The following is a 17728-nucleotide window of genomic DNA, read 5'->3' on the forward strand; positions in this document are numbered from 1 at the left end:
GTGTTCGTGTTGAAACACAAATATGAGTGCTTAGAAACTTTTGAAAATTGGAAAACCTTTGTTGAGACTCAAACTAATATGAAAATAAAGACACTTAGAACTGATAATGGACTTGAGTCTGTAAATCAAGAGTTTGATGATTTGTGTTTAAAATATGGCATTCAAAGGCATAGAACTGTAGTCAAAACCCCACAGCAAAATGGAATTGCTGAGAGGATGAATAGGACTTTATTAAACAAAGTGAGATGTCTTTGAATAGAATCTAGTTTAATGAAATGTTATTGGGCGGAGGGGGAGGCTTTGTATACTGCATGTTATCTTTTTAACAGGAGTCCTAATCATGCTATTAATCTGAAAACACCAGAAGAAATGTGGAATGGTAAGCCCCCATCTCTATCTTATCTAAGAACATTTGGCTATGCAGCTTATGCACATAATGTGGAAGATAAATTGGGTGAAAGATCTATTAAATGCATTTTTCTGGGGTATCCTACAGGTTTTAAAGGTTATAGATTGTTGTCTACTGAAACTAACAAAATTTTAATAAGTAGAGATGTCATTTTTAATGAACTTGAATTTCCATTTAAAAGAAATGAGAAAGGTATTTCTTCTGATGTTTCAAGCAACAAATCCAAAGGCAAGCATAATACCCAAGTTGAGGTGGAACTGACACCAAGTCAACGAGATATTCAAACTCCATCAGGTTGAAATCAGAAACAGAAACAGAGTCTCAAGATGGTGAAGACTTGGAAGAATATTAGCGTGCTTGAGATAGAACAAAGAGAGAGATTAGACCCCCAGTAAGATATGGTGAAGCATATATAATTGCTTATGCTTTATCTATGGATTATGAGTCTAAAACTGAAGAACCAAGGTCCAACATTGAGGCAAATAACAACAAAGAAGCTCACAAATGGAAACAAGCCATGACAGAAGAACTGAATTTTTTGAAAGATAATAACACTTGGGAGCTGGTTTTGAAACATGAAAGACAAAAATTAATTGGTTGCAAGTGGATATTCAAGATCAAAGATGGAATCACTAAGAAGGAACCCAAGAAGTATAAAACAAAATTAGTGGCCAAGGGATTTACACAAGTGGAAGGAGTGGACTATTCATAAATATTTTTACTAGTTATAAAGATGAAGACAATTCTTATGATGATTGCTCTAACTGTTCGGTTTGACTGTGATATAGAGCAAATAGATGTAAAAACAACCTTCCTCAATGGACAACTTGAAGAGACCATTTACATGAGTCAACCCGAAGGATTCAAGGTGGAATCCAAGTGAGGAGAGCTTGTATGCTTGCTTAAGAGATCTCTATATGGGATGAAACAATCACCAAGACAATGGTATAAAAGGTTTAATTCAGTTGTGACTAAAGTTGGTTACACAAGATAAAAAATATGACACATGTTTATACTTTACCAATATAGATACTCAATCAGCTACATTTCTTTTAATCTATGTTGATGACAAGTTTATAATGGGCAAAGATTCACTCCAAATAAAGAAGCTAAAGGATGTTCTTAAAGGAGAATTCAAATGAAAGATCTTGGAGCATCTAGAAAAATTCTAGGAATTGAGACAGGAAAAGAAAGAAGTTGATGCTCTCTCAAAATAAATATTTGGAGAATGTTATAATGAAATTTCACATGACAGAGTCTAAGGAAGTAAATGTACCTATAGCTAGTCATTTTATGCTTTCTTCTGATCAATCTCCTCAAATTGACAGTGAGAGAAAGGTCATGGAAAATGTACCTTATGCTGAAGCAATATGACATGTAATGTATGCTACGATCAGTACAAGACCTGATATAGCATTTGTTGTGAGTATTCTGAGTAGATTCTTGTCAAATCCAAGAGAAGAGCATTGGAAAGGTTTGAAGTGGCTATTAAGATACTTAAAGAGAACTTTAAAGCACGGTCTAAGGTTAAGCAAAGAGGGTTCTCAAATTCAGCTAGAAGGTTATGTGGACTCAGACTATGCCTCAAACAGAGTTACAAGAAAGTCTATTACCAGCTATTGTTTTCTACTTAATGGGTTCTCTTGTTCAAGACGACTTCGTTTCTGCCTTGGGTTTTGGTGGGATGGAAGCAAGGCAGGCTATGTGATTCAGGGTGGTTGGATATGGGATTTGTGGTCTGGTGTTAAGGTTCTTCAGGAGGTTGGTCCGTTGGGGTGGTGGTACTGAAAGGGAATGGGTATTTTTGGGATATATTTTTCGGCATTCGGTGACTCTGATCAGGTGGGTTGGCATCCTTGTTCCCCCAGCGGGTGGTTCTATGGTTGGCTTCGAGACGATGTGGTTTCGTTTGCTGTAGTGTCACATTTTGGTCTGGGTGTTGTGGCTGAACTGCCTCTGTTTTTCGTTTTATGCCATTTTTAGTTTTACTTTTTGTTTTAGTTTTATTAATAATTCTCCTTATGTGGGAGGCTATAGTCCACCTTCGTGATGGTTTTGTAGTCTTACTTTTGTGGTGGTGTTTTATTTATTTGTTAATATTTGGTCCTTATCATTATTATACCCGAAGAGATTCTAGTGACCCAATACTGTGACAAAGTTAAAAGTCGAGATGTTTTAGATTTTGTGATAAGTTGTATGTTTTTTGGGTAGTTGAGGTTTGCCTCTTAATTAATAGAATTATTCTTTTTTTTTTTTTTTTAAAATAACTATAATGTGAGCCATCTCCATTTTATCGGTGGCAAGACAGAATCCATTACCAATAATATAATGTAGTGCATAATTTAATTAGTTTAGAATTGGGAGATAACCTTATAATTCTAAAATAAAACCTACTATATTGGTTGTTTGTTTCTTAAAAATATTAAAAAAAAATACATACTAAATTCTTTATAAAATTTGAATATAACATTCTATTATTTTATCTCTAATTTCTCAATTTTATTTATATAATATTTGAAAACACATCATTTTAATCCCTTTCAAAAAATTAAACATGTTGAAATTAAATTCGTTTTTTAAAATAATAATAATAAAATATCTTTTGTCAAAAAAACAATCCTTAAAAAAATAATAAAAAAGTCTACAGCAGCTCTAGTGTCCACGTGTCACGTCACGTCACCTTCCCGACTTCGCTTTCAAGAACGGCATAGAAGCAACACGAAGCGCCACTGACAGAAAAAGAAACCCATTTTTTTTTACATATTTTTCTCCAAAAACCCACCTCTAGAGAGAGAAACCGAGGGTTTTGGGGGAAGTGGAGTAAAGGGTTGAGAGATATTAGGGTTCTCTTTTCTGGGTATACTTTCATTTTTCTTCTGATTTGTCCCAGTTTCCAATTTGGCTCCTTTTTATTTTTTATTTTTGAAAAAAATTATATATTTTTGGAGGAGAAGGAGAAATGTACATAGCTTCCATGCGAAAGTCCTTCAAGGATTCTCTCAAGGCTCTTGAAGCTGATATTCAACATGCTAATACTCTGTAAGTTTCCTTTTTTTTTTATATATATTTTTTTTGTTTTTTTTTGGGTGTTTTAGTTTTGAATTTTAAGTACTTGGGTTTTATTTATTTGCTTAATAAATTGAACAATTTTTTTTATTATTGCTTTCTGCTGTTCATGTGTATTAAAATTTTCTGATACTAAATTTTAAAGCTTTCCTTTTTCTGTTTTCTTTGGTTTAACTTTATGGTGCTGTGTTTATTAAAATTGAGATAAAAGCAAAAGAGAAAAAAATATTCATGAAGAGGCTTGAACATTAATTCCTTTGATACCCTTTGGCCTTTTTTTTATTAAAAGAATTTTTTTTACCATTGATGTTTCCCCACTCTCCCTTTCAGACTACACACAGCTGTGTTTCAGACTACATCACTGACTGTCACATTTGAACTAATATTTGTTTTGGGTCTCATGGGTTATTGTGTTCAGGTTCTTCTTATGTTCTTTTATAGCAGTCTATCATACTCTTATATAGCATATTTTTTATGCTATGAATGGGCATTGCTTCTTTTTCAGTTTTGTGTTATCCTTTTCTTTGTTGGTACTTCACATAAATGTCACTTGGTCCTTTACTATTGTAATATCTTATGACAATTTTAATGTTTAAATTTGTTATTTTGAAATCGGTTGCCAGCTTTAGATTTGCAACAGAAAATGACTGATTCTTGATTTTGATGTTTTAGCTTTTCATAATAACAATGTTTAATCAAATTTCCATATCAGGCTGTTGAAAAAGTTCTATTTGGAGAGATGTTAAGTTGTTTTCCCAATTGTATTGCTGCTTTTACGCTGTCATTTTTTGAATGAATTTATCCGGTGAGACGCAGGGCTTCAGATTTTCCTAGGGATTATGATGGTGCTTCTCTTCAAATGAGGATATCATACAGTCCTGCTGCACACTTCTTCCTTTTTCTGGTACAATGGACTGACTGCCACCTCGCAGGAGCTCTTGGACTGTTGAGAATTCTTATGTACAAGGTTGAATTTTGTGTCCTCTCATTGTGTGCCTGTGTGTGGACGCTCTATTTTTTGATTACCTTCCCTCTTTATGTAGAAGACCGAATCCATTCGATTTCTAAAAAAATTACCATTCATTAGCTTTTTTAGAAATCCTTCATCATTGGATGTGAATGAATGATTTTTCTCAATCTTTTCAACCTTGATTCTGTAGGAATCAGGATACTTTGTTTGATTTTGATGTCCCAATTCATGTTCAACCACGGAATGCATGACAAATCGTTTAAAATTAATATTTATTAAATTATTTTTTCAACTTTACTATTTTTGTTTAAATGTTTGAAATATGTGTCAAGTATTCGTTGGTTGGACATGAATTGAGACATCAGAATCTTGATCCTTTCTGGAGGGAGCAATTCAGAAAGATTGAGAAGTTTTAATATTTTTAACTCAAATACATTTGCATGACTTATTGAACAATTTGAGCTAGCCTCAAATGGAATTTTTCTTATTTTGCAACTGTGTGACCTCCCATTGTGTTTTAATCCATTTAAACTCATTTTCAAATGATGGAATTGGATGAGTATTGACCTTAGCACTCTGCACAGGTCTATGTGGATGGAACAACCACCATGTCTACTCATGAAAGGAAAGCAAGTATTAGAGAGTTCTATGGTATATTCTTGCTTTTGTTCTTGACAAAGTATATTCTTGCTTTTGGTTGTCTATATCTATGGTTTAGGTATGGCTTATGTTGACTGATTTGTGACTTTTTATTGTGGCCAGCGGTGATTTATCCTTCACTTCTGCAACTTGAGAAAGGTGTTACTGACACAGAGGATAGGATGCAGAAAGCAGTTTGCTTGGAGAGGTACAGGAGAAGAGATGATGATGAGAATAGGCCACAGTGTACAGACATAGAAATTGAAAGAGAAGAAGAATGTGGTATATGCATGGAGATGAATAGTAAGATTGTATTACCCAACTGCAATCATGCTATGTGTTTCAAATGTTACCGGGAATGGTATTGCCATCACTCTCTCTCTCTTTATTGCTTTTTCTTCGAGTTGCTCGAATCTTTTGTGAAGATTTCAAGTCATAATATTTTGGGTTGTAGTGGAGGCTGATATAAAAAAAAAAGAAAAAATTGGTAGCTCTACCTTTATTTATAGATTTTCTATGGCCTTAGTTTTGTCAATAGCTTATATTTTATTCTGGTGACTGTTTCCCTACCTCCCCTCTTCCATCTCTCTGGAAATTTTTTATTTCTTTTGGGTCAAAATTGAAAGATTCACTGTTTATTTTATTTGGTTACATTCACTTATGTCCTGGTATGTGGTTTGTCCCCACAACTAGGTACCTATATAGCAATTGCCATAGTTTGCTACTCAAATATCATAGGGTTAGGCAGGAAACAAAAGGAGTAATTGGTTATTTATGTCTAGGAAAGCTAGGAATAGTGGCAGATCTTACTCATGCTTGTAGTCTTTTGGAAACTCTGCTCATTTTATTCATATGGTTAGAAATGATATCATTCATTTCTAATATGGAGTTAAGAGGAAGATTAGGTCTACCTACACATACAAAAAAAATGTATGAATAGTAGAAGCATGATTCTTTTGGTTACGCAGTTATGTGTCCTTAGAATTGTACTGCAGGATTGATTTTGTGAACTTGATCTGGTTTTGAGGATTTTTGAGTTCCATTTGATTCCTTGGTTCGCACTATTGCTCTCCATAGGTAGATGTTGCTGAGGATTTTCTTCTTTTGGGGGTTTGGGCCCGGGATATGATATAGATGTTGCCACTTATCTTATACTTGGGAATATGGGGTGATGATAACATGTGTTGCTTAACTTGCTTTTATGATGCCTTCGTTAGTTAATTCAGTTAACATCTCTACAATGTTAAAACAGGCGAACAAGATCTCGGTCTTGCCCCTTCTGCCGCGACAGTCTTAAGCGAGTGAACTCTGGCGATCTCTGGGTATATACTGACAGCAGAGACGTAGTTGACATGGCGACGTTGACTAGAGAGAACCTGAGGAGGCTGTTCGTTTATATAGATAAGTTGCCTCTTGTCATTCCTGATAACCTTTTCGACAAATATGATTCCCACCTGAGATGATTTTAGTACACACCCCCCAAAAATGCATTTGAATGAGCAGCAGTAGTATCTTATATACTTTTGCTTACCTAAAGACCGAGATTCGCCCGGTGGAAAATTTAGATCAGTTTCTTCCCGCTTCTGATGAGAAGAACCCGGCCAGAATTATTGTTGGCCAGTCGGTGAAGCTAAGATAGTTTTTTTTTTTCCTTTTCAAAAGGGGTTTCTAAATTGTATCTAGAAACTACTCATTTGTACATGCTTGTATAGCTCCTTAAGTTTGCATATATGAAAATGCTCTGCATATTCTGTTTTCCACCATAAATTTTGCTCAATGATGTGGCATCATTTCAATCATTTTTGTAGAAATAGATGTGAAATTTGATATGCAGGATGCCATGATATCAACTGAAGAGGGAAATGTCCATCTAAGGAAGTGGCCAGAAGATATGACCAGTTCTGCCTCTCATATGAGCTACAATTTTAAGAGAGATCAAACCCTTTAGAGATGTGTTTTTTTTGTAAATCAATGGCAAGGGGTCCAGCAATGGGGTTTGTGGGACACATTTGCCACTCAATCACTTATTCTTTAACTTAGATGGATAAATAAGAGTATGCCAAGTGTTGGCCTTTCGCTACTTGAAAGGTGAGCCCGTGATACTCGCCAAGTAAGAAATTGAAGCTAGATAGGAATTAGGAGAATTAAAATCTTCTATCTCCAAATTTAGTCTCTACATGTCCCACTTAGTAAGAGACGATACATCATTTTAGTTTTGGGTTTGGCAAAGTGATTTTAGTTTGAAGTTGGGGCTCAAGCCCTCCAAATATTATCCATCTAAAAGTCTAAAAAAGTGAAGTAAAAAATAAGGGTTTTGATTTTAATGGACATAAGAACATAAGGTAGTTGTTAGAGGATTGATTGTTAAGGATAAGGGGGACTTTGAAGTGATTAAGAGAGGAGTTTAAAGATTGGTTTGGACTTTGAAATCAACAATCATGATTCATCATAAGAGGTCCAAGCTTGGTTAACCTAACTAGTTGAAGCATGTATAAATTAGTCCAAAAAAATGGATTACTTATTTGGTCAATTGCTAATTTCACGTTTCAATGCTAATTGGATCTTTACATAAAAGTAAAAGTAAATTGAAGTGTTAAAATTATTGAAATAATAGTATTTATCTTATTTAATATATAAATATAATAGCATTGAGACTATCCTAGTCCAATGTACATTAATTAATCTTCAATTTGGAACTTAGATTTTAAGAAATAAATTTCAAGGAATTTTATTTTTTGTTTTAAGATATTATAGTGTAATGAGATGCCTCTTATTTAGTGTATACTGGACTTTGAGCCATGACTCTCAAATCTTAATGATTGCTTATAGGTTTGACTCATTTAAATAGATTATGTTGGAGATTATTTTTAAATGATTGTTAACATAATATCTAAATATATATTTTAAATATTTTGTTTGGAGAATATATTAAAATTAATTTGAATTTCATTTTAAGAACTCAATAGTAAGAAATCCGTATATGTATATATAAATTCTCTCTTATTAGTAGTATTTTCTATTACAAATTTTCCACCGTAAAATTATTCATGGTAATTTTAGCAACACCATATATCATATACATGACATTAATTTGATGGTCCAGAGTAAATAAAGGTTTTCTCAAAAATATTTTTTTAGGCATGTGACCCAATAAAAAGGAACCGATAAAAAGTAGCCATTAAGTTTAAGATTGGCCTTGGGCATAGGCAAACTTTGGCATGTGTTTAGGTAAGGCGCTTAGTTAAAAATGCCCTAAATTTTAAAAATTATATTTTTTTATAATACAAATAATAATTAAATTTTTTCACATTTATTTTCCAATTAGAAAACATAAAAGCGTTTGGTCGTAGTCTTTTGTAATGATTAATATATATATTTTTTCGAGAAATTTTAGATAATTAAAATACCAAAAATAAAATTCAAAAAAATTATTGTACGCTTGATTTTCTTTATTATTATTATTATTATTATTATTAATTAATTAATTATACGTTTTGTGTGATTTTTTTGTAAAAATAATAAATTATGTATAGTTGATTTTAAAGCTATTAAATATAATATATATGATATTTATCATTTATATTTTTATTATTAACTAATTTCTTAACTATTTTTGTGACTATATAATTATTAGAAAATTAATTAAATAGCTATAAATTAGGAAAAATATAAAAAAAATGAAAAAAATAGATAGAATAATTTTGAGAGATTTTAAAATGCCACATCACCTTCTTGGGGCTCTCGTTTATATAAATATATAGATCTATCATTTATATTTTTATTATTAATTAATAATTTAATTATTTTTGTGATTATATAATTATTAGAAAATTAATTAAATAGCTATAAATTAGGAAAAATAGAACAAAACAATAAGAAAAAATGAAAAAAATACATAGAGTGCTTTTAAGAGATTTTAAAGTGACACATCACCTCCTTGGGGCTCTCCTTTATATAAATATACTAGAAAACATAATCGCGCTGTTGACGCCGTTTTTCGTCAACTTAAATTGTAGAGCAATTAAACAATTAAACAATGGAGCGAATGAATGATGAAGAGAAACAGGAGAATTTTTACGTGGTTCAGCAGTTAATTCTGCCTAGTCCATGAGTCTATGTTATTAAGACTTAGAGTTTTCTGGAAATTCTTCAGAGATGAATTACCTAGAACTTTCTCTCCAGAAATCAAAAATCGATCTTTTACAAGTGGTCATTCCTCCTCTATTTATAGGGAAGGTTACAGAGTTCATTCCCACATATTTCGGAAAGAGATTCTGTATATCAATTCAAATAATGACATTAAATGCAATATCTTCTATATACATGGAAACATCCCATAAAAATCGGGAGCAGGTAACAGACTAAATTGTATCCCTTAAATATTGGAATTACACAACAATAAATATGTTCACACGTAATGGGCTATCCCAGGTGACTCATCAGGTCTTTGAGATCAGCAATCGGCATTGTGATTGCCAAGACTTAGGGAACTGTTACGAACTTGCCACCCAACTTCAGGCGTTGCTCGGGATAGGTAGGTACTGTTGAAGCTGTCACACCCGAGCTTACACTTCCCAAGTTCGGATTGTCTTATCTGAAGACAATTGGTAAAAGATATATCCCAGTGTCGTGCCATTTCGAACTCAGAAAATATCCCGAGGTTACACATCTTCGAGGTCGTTGTTTTACTTTAGAGATTTTACGGCTGGACCATATAATGTTTTCATACATTTCGAGCTCACACCTGACGAGCCTAGTTTTCGGGGTCATAACCTCTTGTCTCGAAATCTGGGTGTAACATTTTGCCCCCTCAAAAGTATCATTTCGAATCCTATGAGAAGGAAAATTTTAAACTGCTCCTCTTGGAAACTGTACCATCAAATACACTCGAGTGTGGACACGCGTCAGCCGGGCATTGACCAATCAAAGTACTTGAGTGCCTTGGAACCCTGCCCACGTTCGTTCGCCTGCCAACTTTATGGTACTATCATTTCATTGGTCCCTGACCGTCGGATCGGATACGAAATCTGGCCAATGGCCCAGATTAGTTCGGCTTTAAAATTCCCAGGGGTCTATAAATATATCTCCATTCGTGTTCCCCACTTTACTTTCACGTTCAAGCTTTCAGAGAGAGAAAAGAAGAAAAAACCAGAAATTTCTTTGCCCAGCTCTTGCATGTTCTCCAAGCCGAGAAGACAAAGCAACATTGGCCTCTTCGACTCCGTGAGATCGTTTTTGCAACTGCTTATTCAGTCATCAATATCTCTGTTTTCGCCGACTGCATTGTGTAAGTCTCTATTCATAGCTTCGTATGCCCGTGTATATACATTGTTTTCATGCACGTTTATATTGTTGCACTGTTGGTTCACTCACTAGTTTTGCACACTAGAGTGTTTCAGCTGATAAATATTAGTCTTAAGTTCTAATATCATGGGTTCCAAACCCAGATTCTGTGTAACAAACCCAAATACGGTTCTTTTACTGAGTTTTTGAATTTCGGATGACATATCTTGTACACCAAGATATTGGGTACAAAATTAGGGTTTTTAAATTGCACGTTTCTAAAAAATATCACTTTTTGAGTAACCGCCAACTTTTTTCCCTGAAATATCGGGATCTTCAAAAATAAATCCACCTTCCTTCCTTTCCGTGGAATACACGCTCCGAGACTGGCCTCTTCCTTTGGATCGAGTTTTCCCCGTAGCCTCGATCATTCGAGCTTAAGTCATCCTAATATTCATTCTTGATTTCTTGTTCGCCTGACCCTCACCCTTTTGCTCTTTTACTAGATGCCGCAGAACTTGGGAAAGCGGTGGGGGTCAAAGATCGCAATTCCTTACTCACCGAAAACTCTGAGCCTAGAGTCACCTTTCACCCGGAATCAACGCTTGATTCGGGAGTACCAACTAAGGCGTGAGCAAGAAGATACCCGAGATCACTTTTGACGTCAAATCGACGAGGACGAGGAGAGGAAAAGGAAGAGACTTAGGGTCGCCATCCACCCAGATCCAAACCCCGAGCTCAGACCAATCCCCATCGATCCCACTCTTAGAGTGACAATCGCCTTCAAGCCGGGGGACCTTCAATTTTCACTGATGGGAGAACCATCAAACCCCCCTTCTACCTCGCAGTCAACCTCCATTCCCACCTCGAAGAGAGAATTCTTCGAGGCCGAGCACTACTGGAGCTCGATTTCTTCATTAGGGCAGATATTTGACATCTTGGCCCTTCACAATATTGGACTATCGGGTTCGCTGAGGTGTCGAGCTCTGACCTCACACGAGCGAAGTTTCCGTGCCCCGGGAGATGGGAACCCCAACAACAAGTTGAAGTACGCGGCCTGGAGCTAGGAGCACATGAAGGCAGGGGCTTTACTGCCCTTAAAGTCCCTTTTCAAGAACTTATTGGACTTCGTTGGGCTCGCCCCTTTCCAGCTCAACACCAATTTGTACAGGGTTTTGTTTGCCCCGAGGTCGCTTTACCACGAGCTAAAGTGGGAAGGATCTTCACCAAAGGAGATCTTGTATCTCTTTTGCTTGAAAAGCAATCCCTCCCGAGCTTGGGGAGGGGACGACTTCTACTACCTTTCAAGTTATCCCAAGGAGAAGAAACTCTTTGAGGATCTACCCAACCATCCCCCAGATTTCAAGAAGGCTTTCTTTTGGACGGATGGCCTGGCTCCTTCCAGACACTACTCGTTCAGGTGAATCCGTAAGTACATAAAAAATTTCTTCTTTTGGGCTCCAGTTTTTGCTTAGGCTCGTACCAGTCATAATATGTTCATTTTTCCAGCCAACTACCGTCGACCCACTCCCACCGAGGAGATGAAAGAGCATAAGCAGGCTTTGCTCCAACTTCCCTACGGCAGGCACTCCCTTTCCTATCTTCTTCATGAAGATAGGCTTCGAGCCTGTGGCCTCCTGGAGAAGGAGCAGTCCACGTTCGACTGGTCCAACAAAAAATATACCAAGTGGGAGTTCGTGCCTCTCCCAACTGGCAGTCTTCCTCTGAGGTGAAGTGCCAAGCCACAATCCCTAGCTCGACGTCGCAGGAGTCCGCAATCGAGGAACGAGGCCAATGATGAGGCCTCGAGCTCGAGCGACAGAGGTATGGTCATCCTTAGCTCGGACTTATGGTCTCCTTCACTTCTTAAGCATAAGCCCGACAGATTAGTCTTGTGTGAGGATGATAGGGACCATTTTTATGTATGGTCCTGGGTAGATGAGAGGGTTCATAGGTTCAATAGTTGGCTCGGGAAGTATGACACTATGTATATTCTGAACGAGCTATGGAGCGGAATAGCCATTCAATACGGGACAAATGACTATAGAGACCTTTCGAGGTTGACTTCCACGTATAGGGAAGATACTCCCCCCGCCTCCTCTGAAGATGGGGGAATTACGTGGTCGCCGAGCACGAGCTCGGGGGAGAGTTCCAGTTAGGTTTCTCTCTACTTGTCCTTTTATTCCTTGCCTGTCTGCACCATTCTAACTTTTTGTCTTGGAATATCTTATAATGCAGTGTAATTGTGCAGGTGCTATGGACTCCGACCTCGACACCGTGCTCGCCAGTGGTGAGGGGGCCCAGAGGAGTAAGCGCCCGAGGGACTTGCGAAAGTCAGACCGACCTGCCAAGGTCCTTAAGAGGACTGAGAAGACTCCTCCTCCACCAGCTCCCACTGTTACGAGCCCAGCTGTGGATCTGAATCCTCAGGTCGAAGTGCCCACTACGGTCGTTCCTCCCTTGCCTCCTCCGATCATGGTTCACTCAATGCTCGGCCTACCCCCGAAAAGCCCTCGGCCTCCATAACATGCATGTTGTCGATTTCTACTCACGTCGATGAGTATGTAATTGACAATGCTACCAGGCCCCACAGGGCTACACTTGGCTCAGACATTCTGTCCTGAGTGGGCTGGAGCTTTGGTGGCTTTGACGCCCCTCAGTGGCAGTTTTTGAACAATGCTTGGGACTACAATACGCTTTACGACAAGAGTATCGAGCTCACCGATGCAGTAACTTCTCTCATCTTATTATTAGTTATACTTGTGCTTAGTGTATGTTCTAATTTGATTTCTTTGTGTGTCAGGCTCTTGTTGTCTCCGCTTAGCTTAATTATAAGTTGAACAATGAGGTCCATTCGAGCATGTCCTACGCCCAAGAGTCAAAGGATCTCCAACTTAAGCTTACTGACGAGCTCAAGGCCACAAAGGCAAAGATGGTGGCTGAAGCTGAACAAATGAAGGCCAAGATAGCCGAGCTCGAGAAGGTGAATGCCTGGCTCGCAGAGCTTGAGAGGTTCAATGCCAAGCTTGAGGAGGAGAGAGCGGCCACTTTTGAAATAATGGAGGGCAAAAAGGCTCGTCTTCTCATAGAGTTCAAGGAGAAGAAGGATCGGGCGGTCGACCTGGCCATGTATAGGATCTGGGCCAGTAATGCCGACCTTGATACCAGCTTCCTAGGCTCTTTCGAGGAAGAACTCGTGGCCAAATGGAAGGCTCGGCTCGACGCGGAGGAAGCTGATCGGGAGGAGGCAGAGAGGGCCACGGAGGATGCTGAGAATGCTAAGGAGGATGCTCCTCCCTCCTAAATCTCGACCCGGGGCTGCGTCCCTCTGAACCTTTTGTAATAGTTTTTATTTTCTTTTTTATGCCCCTGGGGCCAAGACAATTTATAGCTCGTTTAAGAGCTATTTTTTCTTTTGTTCACGATATTTATGATACCGTTTTTTACTTTACTTTAATATTGCTTTACATTTCCTAAGATAAAAAATTTCAAGTAATTTATATTAAAGAGTCCTTATGTCTGTTTATTCATACAAACATGTGGTGGATTTTAAGCTCAAGCTTCGATGCATTCATGCATAGTTTACTCGACGTATCCGAGTCTGATCTCGTTATTTGTCAAGGTCGAAACTTACTTTTACCATGCACCCGAAGGTACTTATATGTCATGTAATGTAGGTGGTTTAGTTATATCTTGGTTTTTTAGTTATTTTTCCTCTTCCTTGGGTAACTCCCCAAGGTTATGAGGTCGAAACTATCTTTTTGCAAGATATTCCAGCCTCGATCTTGACTCACCTTGAAGTAGGTTTATTTATGTTCCAACTTACTGTCGATTAGTTTTAGCTGGTTTGTTCCAAACCTATTCAGGTCATGTTTTTGGTTTGTAGTCCATACACTTTTATTTTTGATCTAGTTATGTCTTAGATCGCACATTTGGTTTTATCCAAATTACTTTGCCTTGCGCATTTGGTTATATCCAAACACTTTTATTTTTAATAATTTGGTTATGTCCAAACTATCTTAGCTTGCGTATTTGGTTATATCCAAACACTTTTATTTTTAATAATTTGGTTTTGTCCAAACTATCTTAGTTCGCGTATTTGGTTATATCCAAACACTTTTATTTTTAATAATTTGGCTATGTCCAAACTATCTTAGCTCGCGTATTTGGTTATATCCAAATACTTTTATGCTTTTCGTATATACTATTTTATTTTTTCAAGCTGACGGTATATATACCACTAATACCCCCTTAATATCCTATGAGTGTGACCATAGGTTATTAAATCAAGAGAGTTTGCAAAAAATACAGCATATTGAAATGAAAACGAAGTTTATTCATAATTGAACAATTTATTAATAGAAACATAGCAAAGATAAACAAGCATGGTTACAGGTGTCATTGTTCCTACACTATTGATAGTAAGGTCGCAGATGTTCGCCATTCCATGCTCGTGGTACCAAATTCCCATTCAATCTTGCCAATTTGTAGACGCCACGTCGGATAACTAATTCGATCTAATAAGGTCCTTCCCAATTAGGCCCGAGCATGCCTGCAGCTGAGTCCCGTGTAGCCAAGAACACACGCCTCAGCACCAAATCGCCCACACCAAATTTTCTATGCCGAACCCTCTTATTGAAATATCGGGTAGCTCGCTGCTAGTATGCAACATTTTTTAGCTGAGCCTCGTCCCTTCTTTCTTCAATCAGGTCCAGACTTACTTTGAGCTGGGATTGGTTCGAGGCTTCGTGATAAGCGTGGGTTCGAATGGTGGGTATTTTGACCTCGATTGATAGCATAGCCTCGCATCCATATGCCAGAGAAAAAGGGGTGTGTCCTGTTGAAGTACGGGCTGTGGTTCGATATGCCCACAAAACTTGGGGCAACTCTTCGGGTCATTTCCCTTTAGCTTCTTCCAACTTTTTCTTCAAAGAACTCTTCAGGGTTTTATTTATAGCCTCGACTTGGCCATTCACTTGGGGATGGGCCACGGAGGAGAAGCTTTTTATTATCCCATTTTTCTCGCAAAAGCTGGTAAAGAAGTCGCTATCGAATTAAGTATCGTTATCAGACACTATCTTCCTTGGCATCCCATATCGGCAGATGATGTTCTTTACCACGAAGTCCAAGACTTTTTTTGAGGTAATTGTCGTCAGAGGTTCCGCCTCGGTCCACTTCGTAAAGTAATCTACTGCGACTACTGCGTACTTGACTCCGCCTTTTCCAGTTAGCAACGAGCCTATGAGGTCGATTCCCCAGACCGCAAATGGCCATGGGGAGGTCATCATAGTTAGCTCGGAAGGTGGAGCTCAAGGGATTGTGGCGAGCCGTTGACACTTATTGCATTTCTTGACGTAATCAAACGAATCTGCTTTGATGGTAGGCCAGAAGTACCCTTGGCGTATGATTTTCTTGGATAGGCTATGCCCCCCAGTGTGGTCTCCACAGAATCCTTCATGAATCTCTTCTATGATCTTCTTAGCCTTAGGTGGAGTCACACATCAGAGTAATGGCATAGAGTATCCTCTTCTATATAGCCTTCCATCCACAATGGTGTACCTGAGAATCTGATACATCAGTTTTTGAGCCTTGGTTCGTTCTTCTGGGAGAATGCCGGTTTCAAGGTACTAAATTATCGGGGTCATCCAGGTTGGCTCGAAGTTCATCATGTAGACATCTTCCTGTTCAGGCTCACTTATACTGGGTGTCGATAGATGTTCGATTGGCACGACATTCAGCTCGTCGACCTCGGTGGATGTGGCGAGCCTGGCTAAGGCATCTGCATTCGAATTTTGCTATCGGGGAACCTGTTCTATCGTGTAAAATTCGAAATGCTCGAGTGCTGCCTTTGCTTTTCCTAAATATGCAGCCATTCTCATCCCACGAGCCTGGTATTCCCCTAAGATTTGGTTGACCACCAACTGGGAGTCACTGTAGCAATGTATCGCCTTAGCCTTGAGTTCCTTGGCTATTCGAAGTCCTGCCAGTAGAGCTTCGTATTCAGCCTCATTATTTGACGTTTCAAATTCAAATCTCAAAGCGGAGTGAAACCGACTTCCTGTTGGGGTGATCAGTATTATTCTTGCCCCCGACCCATTTTCATTGGAAGACCCATCAACATAAAGTTTCCACAGCTCGCGGGCTGGGGTTATAACTTCATCGTTAGTCATTCCAGTGCATTCCACTATGAAGTCTGCCAGGGCCTGTCCTCTTATGGTTGTCCTCGGATGGTAGGTGATCTTGAATTGTCTGAGTTCAATGACCCATTTTAGTAATCGGCCCGAGGCTTCTGGCTTGGATAAGACTTGTCTAAGTGGTTGGTCAGTCAGTACATGGATGGGGTGCGCTGGAAGTAAGGTCGGAGCTTTCGAAATGAGTGGATTAGGCTGAGAGCCAACTTCTCCATTAGGGGGTATCTCGATTCTGCCCCCAGTAACCTTTTGCTGCCATAGTATATTGGCTTTTGCACCTTTTGTTCTTCTCAGAAGAGCACGACGCTAATGACGTGCTCAGTCGTTGCGAGATATAGGTACAAAACTTCTCCCGTGATAGGTTTCGACAAGATAGGAGGTTCCGCGAGGTGCTTCTTGAGCTCCTGAAAAGCTAGCTCGCATTCTTCTGTCCACTCGAATTTTTTGCCTCCCCTCAAAAGGTTGAAAAATGGAAGACATCGGTCTGTAGATTTTGAGATAAACCTACTCAGTGCCGCCATCCGTCCAGTCAAACTTTGGACATCCTTATGCTTTCGAGGTGAGGGCATGCCAACTAGAGCCTGGATCTTGTCAGGATTAGCTTCTATTCCCCGGGCATACACAATGAAACCTAGGAACTTCCCTGATGACACTCCAAAAGAACACTTCTAGGGGTTGAGCTTCATATTGTACTTCCGTAACACGACAAAGCACTCTTCAAGGTCGTCCACATGGTTATTGTTATGTTTAGATTTAACTAACATATCATCAACATAAAATTCCATGTTATTACCTATTTGTTCGGAGAACATCATGTTTACGAGCTGTTGGTATGTGGCTCTAACATTCTTGACTCCGAACGACATGACATTGTAGCAATATAGTCCTTTGTCTGTCACAAAACTCGTATGCTCTTGGTCTGGGGCGTGCATGGCAATCTGATTATATCCAGAATAGGCGTCCATAAATGACATAAGTCCATGCCCAGCTGTGGCATCTACGAGATGGTCGATCCAAGGTAGGGGGAAGTAGTCCTTAGGACAAGCATTATTGAGGTCTGAATAATTAATACAGGTTTGCCATGTCCCGTTAGGTTTCGGAACTACCACCGGGTTGGCGTCCCAATCGGGGTAGAAGGCATCTCGTATGAATCGATTTGCCTTTAACCGG

At 38.4% G+C, this 17728-nt stretch overlaps 1 protein-coding gene across 2 annotated transcripts; it reads left to right on the forward strand.

Annotated features, from left to right (window-relative positions):
- Positions 1-3140: 3140 nt before the first annotated feature.
- LOC133802398 (E3 ubiquitin-protein ligase AIRP2-like) lies at positions 3141-7164 on the forward strand. Of its 2 annotated transcripts, none has more exons than XM_062240695.1 (5): positions 3141-3448; positions 4188-4442; positions 5030-5096; positions 5208-5445; positions 6337-7164. In XM_062240695.1, the coding sequence occupies exons 2-5, from the start codon at positions 4335-4337 to the stop codon at positions 6545-6547; spliced, it is 624 nt and encodes a 207-aa protein (XP_062096679.1). In that variant the 5' UTR covers positions 3141-3448; positions 4188-4334; the 3' UTR covers positions 6548-7164. The 2 variants fall into 2 exon arrangements, with proteins under 2 accessions (XP_062096679.1, XP_062096678.1); XM_062240694.1 differs by having other exon boundaries at positions 4292-4442.
- Positions 7165-17728: the final 10564 nt, after the last annotated feature.

The sequence above is a fragment of the Humulus lupulus genome, chromosome 9 (assembly GCF_963169125.1).
Source record: "Humulus lupulus chromosome 9, drHumLupu1.1, whole genome shotgun sequence".
In the NCBI taxonomy this organism is placed as follows: domain Eukaryota; kingdom Viridiplantae; phylum Streptophyta; class Magnoliopsida; order Rosales; family Cannabaceae; genus Humulus; species Humulus lupulus.